Source organism: Scylla paramamosain, chromosome 49, assembly GCF_035594125.1.
Source record: "Scylla paramamosain isolate STU-SP2022 chromosome 49, ASM3559412v1, whole genome shotgun sequence".
Lineage (NCBI taxonomy): Eukaryota > Metazoa > Arthropoda > Malacostraca > Decapoda > Portunidae > Scylla > Scylla paramamosain.
In genome coordinates, this window is record NC_087199.1 from 1162501 (window position 1) to 1175000 (window position 12500).

A 12500-nucleotide genomic window follows, 5' to 3' on the forward strand; every position below is an offset into this window, starting at 1 on the left:
ATACGATTAGGATACGTAGGAAGGATTTTGTAGGATTCTCGAGCCTTTTGACATAGGATACTGTAGGATGCGAAATAAGAGAGGTGTAGGATATCATACCAATGACTTGTGGGTGAAGGATATATGATAGGATATTGTAGGGTAGTTGAGACACATCTGCAGGATATATAGGACTCCTCTGTAGGATGCACAAGAAGGCGGTAGGATAAGAATTTCACTGTAGGAGAGAGAGAGGGGGGGAAGGAAGGGGGGGCGTACCTTGAATGTGGCGTGCGCAGGCGTGGGCGCGTCTGTGGTAGAGGAACTGCATCGCCCCCCTTGACTCTGTGGAGGAAACGAACACATGAACACACACACACACACACACACACACACACACACACACACACAGACAGACAGACAGACTTGGCACCCATCTGACCCCCTCATGACGTCACAGCACCTGGCACCCTTTACTGGCACCCTATAGTGAAGGTATGTCAAATTACGTACTATAAAATTTTGCAACAGTTTAGTACATATGTCTAAATATACCTTAGGATGCTGTAGGATATGGCACAGAGGTGTAGGATATGGCAACACTGAGGATATAGAGGGTAAGATATGACGCTAATTTGGTAACACTAGGAATATGAGACGCAGGATATGCTAGGATGAAGGATATGGCAACACTGCATGGATATATTAGTGTAGGATATGCTAGGATACTCGATATGGCAACACTGCATGGATATATTAGTGTAGGATATGCTAGGATACTCGATATGGCAACACTGCATGGATATATTAGTGTAGGATATGCTAGGATACTGGATATGGCAACACTGCATGGATATATTAGTGTAGGATATGCTAGGATACTCGATATGGCAACACTGCATGGATATATTAGTGTAGGATATGCTAGGATACTGGATATGGCAACACTGCATGGATATATTAGTGTAGGATATGCTAGGATACTGGATATGGCAACACTGCATGAATATATTAGTGTAGGATATGCTAGGATACTCGATATGGCAACACTGCATGAATATATTAGTGTAGGATATGCTAGGATACTCGATATGGCAACACTGCTTGAATATAGAGGTGTAGGATATGGTAGGATTCTTTACATGGCAACACTGAAGCAATACACACACGCAGGATACAAGCAATGTTACCAATACAAATGCAGGATACCGTAGGATACACCAGACAGGAGTGAGGGCAAATTTTTAATCCTTTAGACAAAACGATTAAATTTTTTCCGGAAGGACTGAAAAAAAGGGCGGGAAATTTGAATACAGCTGGAATATTATGCTTTTATTTATTTATTTTTTTCAATGGGCTTATATAGGCGGCATGTCTAAATGGAAGTAAAAATTTGCTATTTATCTACATTTCTAAGTCAGGATTATAGGCCACGATAACAAAAAGGCTGTGAAAAAGGCCTATTTAAGCCTATTTAGCCTCAGGTCATGTGTGTGTGTGTGCGTGTCAATAGTGAAGCTGATTAATAACACGAAGATTTGAGTCCCGAGGTTATTTAAAGATGGATGGAGTGTGTGTGTGTGTGTGTGTGTGTGTGTGTGTGTGTGTGTGTGTGTGTGTGTGTGTGTGTGTGTGTGTGTGTGTGTGTGCGGGGCCTTCAACACAAGCCTATCATTTCCTGTAGTGAGCGAGTGATTGATATGTCCATTGCGTGTAGCCTGACCAACGCCTCCCCTTGCAACCATCTTACTTCAGTCTTCAGTGTTACCATATCAGCTGTTCCTGTATTCTGAACCGCTTCCCTCTCACCGTGGCTATATTACAAGGCCACAGAATTCATTAACCTGGTTCGCAAATGTTTCTCCCGTTTAAACTGCAGATATCTTGTTAATCTGTCACTGGAACCACAAAAACACCCTTGAAAACCCGTGTCATTTCAGCTAGAGCCTTTTTAAAGAGTGTTTCTCCCGTTTAAACTGCAGAAATCTTGTTAATCTGTCACTGGAACCACAAAAACACCCTTGATAACCCGTGTCACTTCAACTAGAGCCTTTTCAAAGTGTTTCTCCTGTGCATAATATAGAAATCTTGTTAATCTGTCACTGGAACCATAAAAAACACCCTTAAAAAACCCACGTCACTTCAACTAGAGCCTTTTTAAAGAGTGTTTCTCCCGTTTACAATGCAGAAATCTTGTTAATCTGTCACTGGAACCACAAAAACACCCTTAAAAACCCACGTCACTTCAACTAGAGCCTTTTCAAAGAGTGTTTCTCCCGTTTAAACTGCAGAAATCTTGTTAATCTGTCACTGGAACCACAAAAACACCCTTAAAAACCCGTGTCACTTCAACTAGACCCTCTGTAGTGAAGATGCGGCCAGAAACATCTTTAAACAGTACAATTTTACCTTATAGACAGTGCTGGGGCTGCCGTGGTACTGTGAAAGCCCCCGCAGCTAGATTCCCTTGTGTATTGACTGTAGGATCGTTAAACGGACTGTCCCATGCGCCAAGGACACAGGGGTACCGCAAGGAGGTTATTGAGAGTCTGTTCTGCTCTGCTAGTACAAGGTCACGCGCGCTATTCAAATCTACCCTACAGCTTCTTCTTCTTCCTCTTCTGCTTGTCTATTCTGCTTTTTACCGCTTATAGGCTCACTCACCACCAGCGGGCGTGCGTGTGTGGCGCCGCAGTACAAGAACACTGCACTGCGCACGCGCCATGCACTTCACCACCACCACCACCACCACCACCACCGTCTCATTCAAAACATTTCTCTCTCTCGTTATCACCACTGCTGTTTTCCAAGGCCACATAGATGACTAGCCAGGTTTTCAAGAGTGTTTTTCCTGTTGGTGACGTAGAAATATTGTTAATCTGTCACTGGAACCGTAAAAACACCATTAGCAACATCTGTAGCTTATTAAATTCACTGCGGTTCGCCAGACGGTTTGCAAGGCCGCGAAGATGACAAGCTGAGTTGACAAGAGTGTTTCTCCTATTAGTAATGTAAAAATGGTGTTAATCTGTCACTAGAACCGTAAAAACACACTTAAAATAATAATAACCTTCAATACAGCCTAGTTAGAAGTAAGAAAGAGAGAGAGAGAGAGAGAGAGAGAGAGAGAGAGAGAGAGAGAGAGAGAGAGAGAGAGAGAGAGAGAGATTCATTCCTTTCCTCCCTCTGCCACGTTCTTCTTTTCCTCCTCCTCCTCCTTTCTCCTCCTCCTCCTCCTCCTCCTCCTCCTCCTCCTCCTCCTCCTCCTCCTCCTCCTCCTCTTCCGTCTTCTTTTCCTGTTTTTTTTTTTCTTTAATCTTATCAGTTATGTTGCGCCTCTCTCTCTCTCTCTCTCTCTCTCTCTCTCTCTCTCTCTCTCTCTCTCTCTCTCTCTCTCTCTCTCTCTCTCTCTCTGAATAATACACTGGAATTTTACGTATGTTTGTACCCGATGTCAATACTCTCTCTCTCTCTCTCTCTCTCTCTCTCTCTCTCTCTCTCTCTCTCTCTCTCTCTCTCTCTCTCTCTCTCTCTGCAACAACAACAACAACAACAACAACAACAACAACAACAACAACTACTACTACTACTACTACTACTACTACTACTACTACTACTACTACTACTACTACTACTACCACCACCACCACCACCACCACCACCATTACTACTACTACTACTACTACTACTACTACTACTACTACTACTACTACTGCAATCACACCACCACATCACTATCACATTATCTCTCTCTCTCTCTCTCTCTCTCTCTCTCTCTCTCTCTCTCTCTCTCTCTCTCTCTCTCTCTCTCTCTCTCATCATTATTATTATTAAATTAATGAACCAGACTGACAGATCTTAAAATATTCGCCTCCTCCTCCTCCTCCTCCTCCTTCCTCCTCCTCCTCCTCTTCCTCCTCCTCCTCCTCATCCTCCTCCCTTGGCAATGTTTAAGCATAACTCTATTAATACACTTAGAAGGAAGAGGAGGAGGAGGAGGAGGAAGAGGAGGAGGAGGAGGAGGAGGAGGAGGAAGATGGGAAGGAACCGAAGGATAATAATTAATATACACAAAGTAGTAGTAGTAGTAGTAGTAGTAGTAGTAGTAGTAGTAGTAGTAGTAGTAGTAGTAGTAGTAGTAGTAGTAGTAGTAGTAGTAGTAACAGCAAACACCACCACCACCACCACCACTACCAATAATAATAATAATAATAATAATAATAATAATAATAATAATAATAAAGAAAAGGAAGAGGAGGAGGAGGAAGAGGAGGAGGAAGAGGAAGAAGACTGACCTACTTTACTATTAATCCAGTTACTACTACTACCTTCGTACACACACACACACACACACACACACACACACACACACACACACACACACACACACACACACACACACACACACACACACATTAATTGGCAAGGCAGAGAGAGAGAGAGAGAGAGAGAGAGAGAGAGAGAGAGAGAGAGAGAGAGAGAGAGAGAGAGAGACATAACAATTTTACACAACCTAGCACACACACACACACACACACACACACACACACACACACACACACACACACACACACACACACACACACACACACACGCACATACATTCAGGTAAGTCTGACCTTGAGGTAACTGCAGCTCTCTCTCTCTCTCTCTCTCTCTCTCTCTCTCTCTCTCTCTCTCTCTCTCTCTCTCTCTCTCTCTCTCTCTCTCTCAACACATCAATATATTTCATAATCTTTCGTTCTCAGCAAGAAATCCCTTAATTATTACTAACCTAACCTAAATAAACCTCCATTTCCTTCCTATTTCTCCTTCAATCAATTTATCGTCACATTTTCAAGCAATATTTAAAAAAACAAACCAATTTTCAGACCAGAAATATACACATTACTTAATCCAGCTTTATAATTGGCTGCCACGGACGCCCCGCCTCGTGACGTCACACCAATCCTAACCTCTGATAGGCCCGCGAGCCACTGCACCAGATGACGTCATGAGATCGGAGCTCCCTGATTGGCTGGGCGGGGAGGCTGGTTCGTGGAGGGACGAGATCGCCGGCCTGACTTGGTATCTCTAGTCGAGTAAGTTCATTTTAACTCAACATTTCTCCTATTTCCTGTTCATGTAGAGGTCACAGCTTGCACCCACACGGAGGTCAGGTCACGGGCTACCCATTGATATCCCACAGGGTCACCGCACACACGTACACACGGGGAAAAACGCACATAAACCCCGGGGTACTAAAACGCACACGATAATCGATTTTTTGGGCCAGCTGATTTACTATTAGAATAAATCTTTTTTTTCAAGCTTACTGGAGGTTACTGGGGGGCTCACCGGGGGTTCACGGGGAAGCTGGGGGATTAAGCTTCACCTGTGGGTACGCAGGGGGGGGCAAGGGGGCAGACTTACGTGGAAAATCCGTAATCTTGTGAGGGGTGTGTGAGGAGAGAGCCGCGAGGAGAAGTGGGCACATGTCCGCACACCAGCCATGCTTGGCCCCGACTGAGCGAGATGCAGAGGGAGAGGGTAGTGGTGGTGGTGGAGGTGGTGGTGGTGATGGTGGTTGCATACAAGATATCTATATTTGTATTTTTTTGGTATATCATTGTATTACTGATATTAAAGGTGCTGAGAGAGAGAGAGAGAGAGATTGTCATTATTATTATTTTTATTATTATTATTTATTTATTTATTTATTTTTTATTTTTTGAGAGAGAGAGAGAGACCTGATAACGAAGAGGAAGAAGAAGACGGATAAATTTAAACTAGGGACATTTCAAAAAGATTCTAGGGTGATTCTCAAAGTTTTTAGGGAACATTAAAAAAGATTCTAGGGTGATTCTCAGTTTCTAGGGACATTAAAAAAGATTCTAGGGTGATTCTCAAAGTTTCTAGGGACATTTTGTGTAATTGCTAGGGCGATCTGAGAAGTCTAGGGAAATTTGGAGTAATAGTCATCATCAGCAGCAGAATTCGCAAATGTATTAGGAGATTGCGTCATGTTACAGTGGTGGTGGTGGTAGTAGTAGTAGTAGTAGTAGTAGTAGTAGTAGTAGTAGTAGTCGTAAATCTTACAGTGAAAGGGAAACACACACACACACACACACACTCACAAACACACACACACACACACACTTCATCTGTAAACAAAGATGTCCGCTACCCCTCCTCACTTATCATTTCAGGTTATTTTGGAGATAATTTACCTATTTTCTGAATTAATCTTACCCCACCCTTCTTATTCCGCCCTTCCCCCCATTCCTGCCCCACCCAGCCCCCTATCTACCTCTCCTCCCTCCTCTTTGCCTCTGTGTGTGTGTGTGTATATGTGTGTGTGTGTGTGTGTGTGTACCAACCTAACGTAGATAAACATAAAGTACTGTAACATTCCTTTGCAGTTACTTACAAGGCTTGCAACACGCCAGACGCTGTACAGACTTGTAATTAACCCTTATAAGCACAAACTATCGCTATGTTGTCTTAAAAGCGTAATATTGCAGTAAAATGAATCTTTTAGTCGTATTAGCACATCACCCACCCGCAGTGACAGCTAGATCAACACTAAAAAATACGTGTGTGTGTGTGTGTGTGTGTGTGTGTGTGTGTGTTTCCCGGCAGCCCGCAGCATGACGAGCCGCGACAGCATTGGCCAGACACAGGCTAAAAATTACTGGCGGCAGAACATGACGTCACACACACATCACAAGTACATTACAATCTATAGTTCATTTGCTAAAACTATCGTCTGACTAGTGTACTGCTTAATATAACACACACACACATGCACACACGCACATAAACACACACTCGATAAGTAGTTTATAGTGACTGGGTGAATCTGTTTCTGGGTGCGTGGGTGAGTGAGTAGGCTGTGTGTGCATGAGATGAATAGGCTTAGTGCGAATTGTGTGGTTATGAGTGACTACATAAGCCAGATTTAAGCGCAACAGTACCGTCTCCCTCTTCTCCCCTAGAAATTCGCCATTTTAACTAACTTGGAAGGCTGGAGAATGGAGACACGAATAATAGAGAGATTGGAAAGCGGAAAAATGGGACAGATCATGAGGCGCTAATGGGTTAAAGTATTGTCCTGGATAAGTGTTAAGTGTAGCCTATTTAAATACATTCCTGCGCCTACTGTACTTTCAATAGGCTGTACTAGAAATTATTGTCCTGTATGAGCGTTAAGTGTAGCCTATTTAAACACATTCCTGCGCCTACTGTACTTTCAATAGGCTGTACTTGAAATTATTGTCATTGATAAACGTTAATATGGAACATTTAAACATTTATTCCTGCGCCTACTGTACTTTCAATAGGCTCTACTTGAATCTGCACTGCATTTAAGGATGTTTTTATTGTTTAAGGGACAGATTAGCAAGATTTCTACATTATTAAAAGGAAAAAAAAAAAATACACGGCGTCAGGCTAGGTGAGGCTGCCCACACAAATACGAACCCAAAAAAAAAACATATTACAAATCTTTATTCAGTTTATAGATATTGCTCACTAATAAACCTATCTAACCTAATCTAATAAACCTATCTATCTATTCTCTTGACGTCAGCAAGCACGAGACAGGAAAAACAAATTATAAATGTTACTCCGTAGAAAACACATCATCACCGCCACTATCATCATCATCAGCCAACATGGAGGCGGAGGGACTGGCCGAAGTGGAGAAGCTTAACCTTTTCTTCCCTGGCGAGGTGGTGCAGGCCATCCAGGAGGTGAGAGTGGGAGGGCGGGGAGAACAGGAGTTGGGGAATGTTTGGGGAGAGCGGGAGGAAGAGGAGATGAGTGTCTGGGGAGATAAATGAGGTTAAGTTAGTTTTTTTTTTTTTTCGAGTTAACATTTTTTGGGGTATTGGTGCTCAGTCAGTGTTTAGTTAGGTTAGGTTAGTGTTAGTGTTTGTTAGTGTTTGTTTGTTTACACTTCCTAATGAAAAAGTAGCTGTGAATGGGTGGGTGTTACCGTGTTTGTGTGTGTGTTTGTGTGTGCGTGTGAATACCAGTGTTCTCTATGGCTAATTTAACCTGAGGAAGCTTCCCCCCCCCCTCCACACCCATTTAAGGACACTATCATAGCTTAACAATACCTAACCAGGAACTGCACCCTATCCCCCCCCTGGGTCCTCATAACCTAACCTAACCTTCGTACCCCATAAGGACACTAGCCTAAATTAACCCCAATCAAACCTAAATACTTCTAACCTAACCTAACCTAATCTTAACCTAACGTAACCTAACTTAACCTAACCTAACCTAACCTAACCTAACCTAACCTAACCTAACCTAACCTAACTTAACCTAACCTAACCTAACTTAACCTAACCTAACCTAACTTAACCTAACCTAACCTAACTTAACCTAACCTAACCTAACCTAACCTAACCTAACTTTACCTAACCTAACCTAACCTAACCTAACTTAACCTAACCTAACCTAATCTTAACCTAACCTAACCTAACTTAACCTAACCTAACCTAACCTAACCTAACTTAACCTACCCTAACCTAACCTAACTATATAGAGACCACACACCCCTTTAGGCCCCCCACCAGTACCCCCCTCAACCACAGCACTACTACCCTTCCCCCCCAACACAGATACTACCCAGCGATGACCCGTTTGATGCAGCTGACTTTGACGCAGTGGGGTACATCAATATGCGGTTCCCGGCCGAGCAGAGCCTCCACCATATTGATGACGTGTTGGAGGAGATGCGTTTGAGAGCCACAGCCACTGACAGCCAGATCAGGGACGTCGTTCGCAGCCTGGCCAGCGCGGACCAGGTGTGTGTGTGTTTGTGTGTTTGTTTGTTTGTTTGTTTGTTTGTTTGTTTTACTGTCAGTTTGTTAAATATAGTTTGAGTTTGTTAGATATTTTGTGGTTTGTTATTTTTGGTATTAATCCTCCTCCTCCTCCTCCTCCTCCTCCTCCACCTCCTCCTCCTCCTCCTCCTCCTCCTCCTCCTCCTCCTCCTCCTCCAGGATGGCAGGACCTCTCTCCTCCATGCACAGGAAGCCATCGCTGAGCTCTTCGCCAGATTTCAGGACATTAAGGTGCGCACATACCGACGGACGTGTGTGTGTGTGTGTGTGTGTGTGTGTGTGTGTGTGTGTGTGTGTTCAATGAGGTAATGATTAATGAATACAAATTTTTATCTGTGTATTTACAAGTTACAGCTAAAGAATATAATTTTTTTTCACACACACACACACACACACACACACACACAAAAACTCATCTAAATTCACAAGTCACAAGGGAGATCAATACAACCTAACCTAATTTATCAATCTATCAACACAAACAAACATTTTCTCTCTCTCTCTCTCTCCCTCTCTCCCTCTCTCTCTCCAACACACACCTTTATCAATCTCTCTGTGTCTCTAGGAACGTGCAGGTGAGTCGGAGGAGAGAGTGAAGGAGATAACCAGAGATATTAAGCAACTAGACACAGCCAAGCGGAATCTGACAGCCTCCATCACCACCCTGAACCACCTGCAGATGTTGGTGGAGGGGACACAGAAGCTGGAGTAAGTGGAGAGGTGTGTGTGTATGTGTGTGTGTTTAGTGGCAGTTTGGAGTGGATGAGGAGGTGAAATAGGTGGAGTTTCTGTGTGTGTATGTGTGTGTATGTGCGTGTATGTGTGTGTGTCTATCAGTATCATCACTAGCCTCTCTTTCTCCACCCCTGACCCCTTCCACCTAACCCTTTCACCCACAGGTCAACATTTCATTAACCACCACCTTCACGTCTCACTAATACATATCAAACTCTCAGCTTCTCTCCATCCCATCACAGAGACCCCCAATTTCTTGCACAAATAACTAAATAACTCAAATATCATCTCCCCATACAACCATGTACTATTTTTCATGTTCTCCCACATCTGGCAACACTGCAGACACTTGTGGTACCCCTGTATGATCTAAAATGCTATGAAATACTATACCACTCAGGAAACCCTTATAGATTCAATTCAGCCTAACCTAACCCTCTTTAATCTCTGCTAACTCTCTTCTAACACTTTATAATCTTATCTAACACAGCCTCCTTCATCTACAGGGCACTGCAGGCCCGGAGGGAGTATGGGGAGGTGGCCAGCTTGCTACAGGGGGTGCTTGAAGTAATGGAACACCTTCAGCGATACAGACACATCCCTCAGGTGACGGAATTAGCAAGGCAGGTGAGTGGTGGTGAGTGGTGGTGGTGGTGCTGGTATATACTGAAATGTTTTGATTCTCTCTCTCTCTCTCTCTCTCAGCATGACTGTTTTCCAAGGTCACTGTAATGGTTAGCGGGGTTCTCAAGGGTGTTTCTCCAGTTCGTAATGCAGAAATGTCGTTAATCTGTCACTGGAACTGTAAAAACACCCTTGAAAACATGTCATTTAACCTTGTAGATAGATTAAACCACACACACACACACACACACACACACACACACACACACACACACACAGCAGCAGTAGTAGTAGTAGTAGTAGTAGTAGTAGTAGTAGTAGTAGTAGTAGTAACATAAGAACAGACCCAAACTGCGTACTTAACTTACAAACAGGTGGAGCAGATTAGAAGCGGACTAGAAAAACAAATATTGGACGATTTTGAGAGAGCCTTTCACGGACCAGCCTCCCGCCAGCCCACCCCCACCCGTGCCCTCGCAGAAGCCTGTCTTGTCGTAAACCAGCTGGAGCCTAGAGTGAGGTGCGTTTGCGTGTGTGTGTGTAGGTGTGTCTGAGCAGGTATAGATGTGTGTGTGTGTGTGTAGGTGTGTCTGAGCAGGTATAGAGAGTGTATATCTGTTCGTACGTATGTGAGAGTGTTTGTGATGGGGTGTGTGTGTTTAACCTGACCGAACACAGACATACACACAGTCAGACCTTCTCCGCTCACCCCCACACACACCCAGACCATCCGAGCCCACCCCATCACACACCCACAGACCCAAACCTCCTCTCCCCAACCCCTGCACACCCTAACCTAACCTACCCCCCTCAGACGCAGCATAATTGAAGAGGTAGTCAGGACACAGCTTGCGGAATATGAGGTGCTGTTTGCCGGCCAGGAGAGCGACGGTTGGTTGTCTAAGGTGGAGCTACGACGACGCTGGTTTTTAAAGACTGCGCTGGAGTTCGAGAAGACCCTGGCGGCCATGTTTCCTCCCTCCTGGCAGGTTTGTGGGGGTCTGTGGTTGTGGGGGGGAATGGAGGAGGAGGAGGAGGAGGAAGAGGAGGGTTAAATGAAAAGAGGAATGAGTATGATAAGTGTTTGTTTGTTTGTTTGTTGTTGTTGTTGTTGTTGTTATTATGTGTAAATCCTAATCTCTCTCTCTCTCTCTCTCTCTCTCTCTCTCTCTCTCTCTCTCTCTCTCTCTCTCTCTCTCTCTCTCTCTCTCTCTCTCTCTCTCTCTCTCTCTCTCTCTCTCTCTCTCTCTCTCTCTCTCTCTCTCTCTCTCTCTCAGGTGCCAGCCCGACTTGCTCTCTCCTTCTGTGACATCACGCGCACACAGCTTGCCAAGGCCATGGAGTTACGCACACAGGATGTAGACGTGGCAACACTGTTACATGCACATAAGGTGTGTACGCGCGTGTGTGTGTATCATTTATATTTTTGTGTGATTTTGATGCTTACGGTAACAATAAAATTCTCTCTCTCTCTCTCTCTCTCTCTCTCTCTCTCTCTCTCTCTCTCTCTCTCTCTCTCTCTCTCTCTCTCTCTCTCTCTCTCTCTCTCTCTCTCTCTCTCTCTCTCTCTCTCTCTCAGGTGATGTCAGAGTTAGAGAGTGTGTTAGTGAGAAAATACGCAGGATTTCAAGAACGCACTCGCTCTCTCTCCACTGCCTCCTGCACCACCACCACCACCACCGCCACTACTGCCACCTCTCCTGTTAACACTAACCCTTTCATTGAGGTTAGTGTGTGTGTAGTAGTAGTAGTAGTATTAGTAGTAGTAGTAGTAATTTATTTATTTGTTTGTTTGTTTGTTTGTTTCGATGTGAATTGTTTAAGTGCAGAAGTCTAGCCGCATAGAATTGAGGTTTTAAAATTATCTATCTATCAATTTATGTGTATGTGTGTGTGTGTGTGTGTGTGTGTGTGTGTGTGTGTGTGTGTGTGTGTGTGCCACTTATATATGTACATGTGATAACTCTTTCTCTCTCTCTCTCTCTCTCTCTCTCTCTCTCTCTCTCTCTCTCTCAAGGAAGAACAGTTAGAGGCCAGTAACCCTTTCAGCACAGACACACAGGCACCTTCACCATCAGGAGGAGGAGGAGGAGAGACAGTACTGCTCATCTCTCCCTTCCACGGCGCCATCTGCAGGTGTTTCAAGCCTTACCTGAAGGTGTACATTGATCATGTCGACAGGTGGGTGCTGTTACTACTACTACTACTACTACTACTGTCAGCATTCATCTTTCTCTCATCATTATTTCTCTATTTTTTTCTTTCTACATCCCTTCTACTACTACTACTACTACTACTACTACTACTACTACTACTACTACTGCT

At 44.0% G+C, this 12500-nt stretch overlaps 2 protein-coding genes across 2 annotated transcripts in view; one reads left to right on the forward strand and one right to left on the reverse strand.

The window, feature by feature from the left end:
* The window catches only part of LOC135095386 (branched-chain-amino-acid aminotransferase, cytosolic-like), a 10730-nt gene extending 5217 nt beyond the window's left edge, over nt 1-5513 (reverse strand). Inside the window, 2 exon segments of the mRNA XM_063996187.1 lie at nt 259-324; nt 5392-5513. Coding sequence (XP_063852257.1) covers nt 259-324; nt 5392-5472 — 147 coding nt within the window. The 5' untranslated portion in view covers nt 5473-5513.
* Nucleotides 5042-12500, forward strand: part of LOC135095385 (vacuolar protein sorting-associated protein 53 homolog) — an 11893-nt gene continuing 4434 nt past the window's right edge. Inside the window, exons 1-11 of the mRNA XM_063996186.1 lie at nt 5042-5060; nt 7594-7712; nt 8592-8777; nt 8976-9047; nt 9382-9524; nt 10058-10178; nt 10550-10695; nt 10990-11164; nt 11453-11566; nt 11755-11901; nt 12193-12356. Of these exons, the coding sequence (XP_063852256.1) occupies nt 7635-7712; nt 8592-8777; nt 8976-9047; nt 9382-9524; nt 10058-10178; nt 10550-10695; nt 10990-11164; nt 11453-11566; nt 11755-11901; nt 12193-12356 (1346 nt within the window). The 5' untranslated portion in view covers nt 5042-5060; nt 7594-7634. The remainder of the gene's footprint in view (nt 5061-7593; nt 7713-8591; nt 8778-8975; nt 9048-9381; nt 9525-10057; nt 10179-10549; nt 10696-10989; nt 11165-11452; nt 11567-11754; nt 11902-12192; nt 12357-12500) is intronic.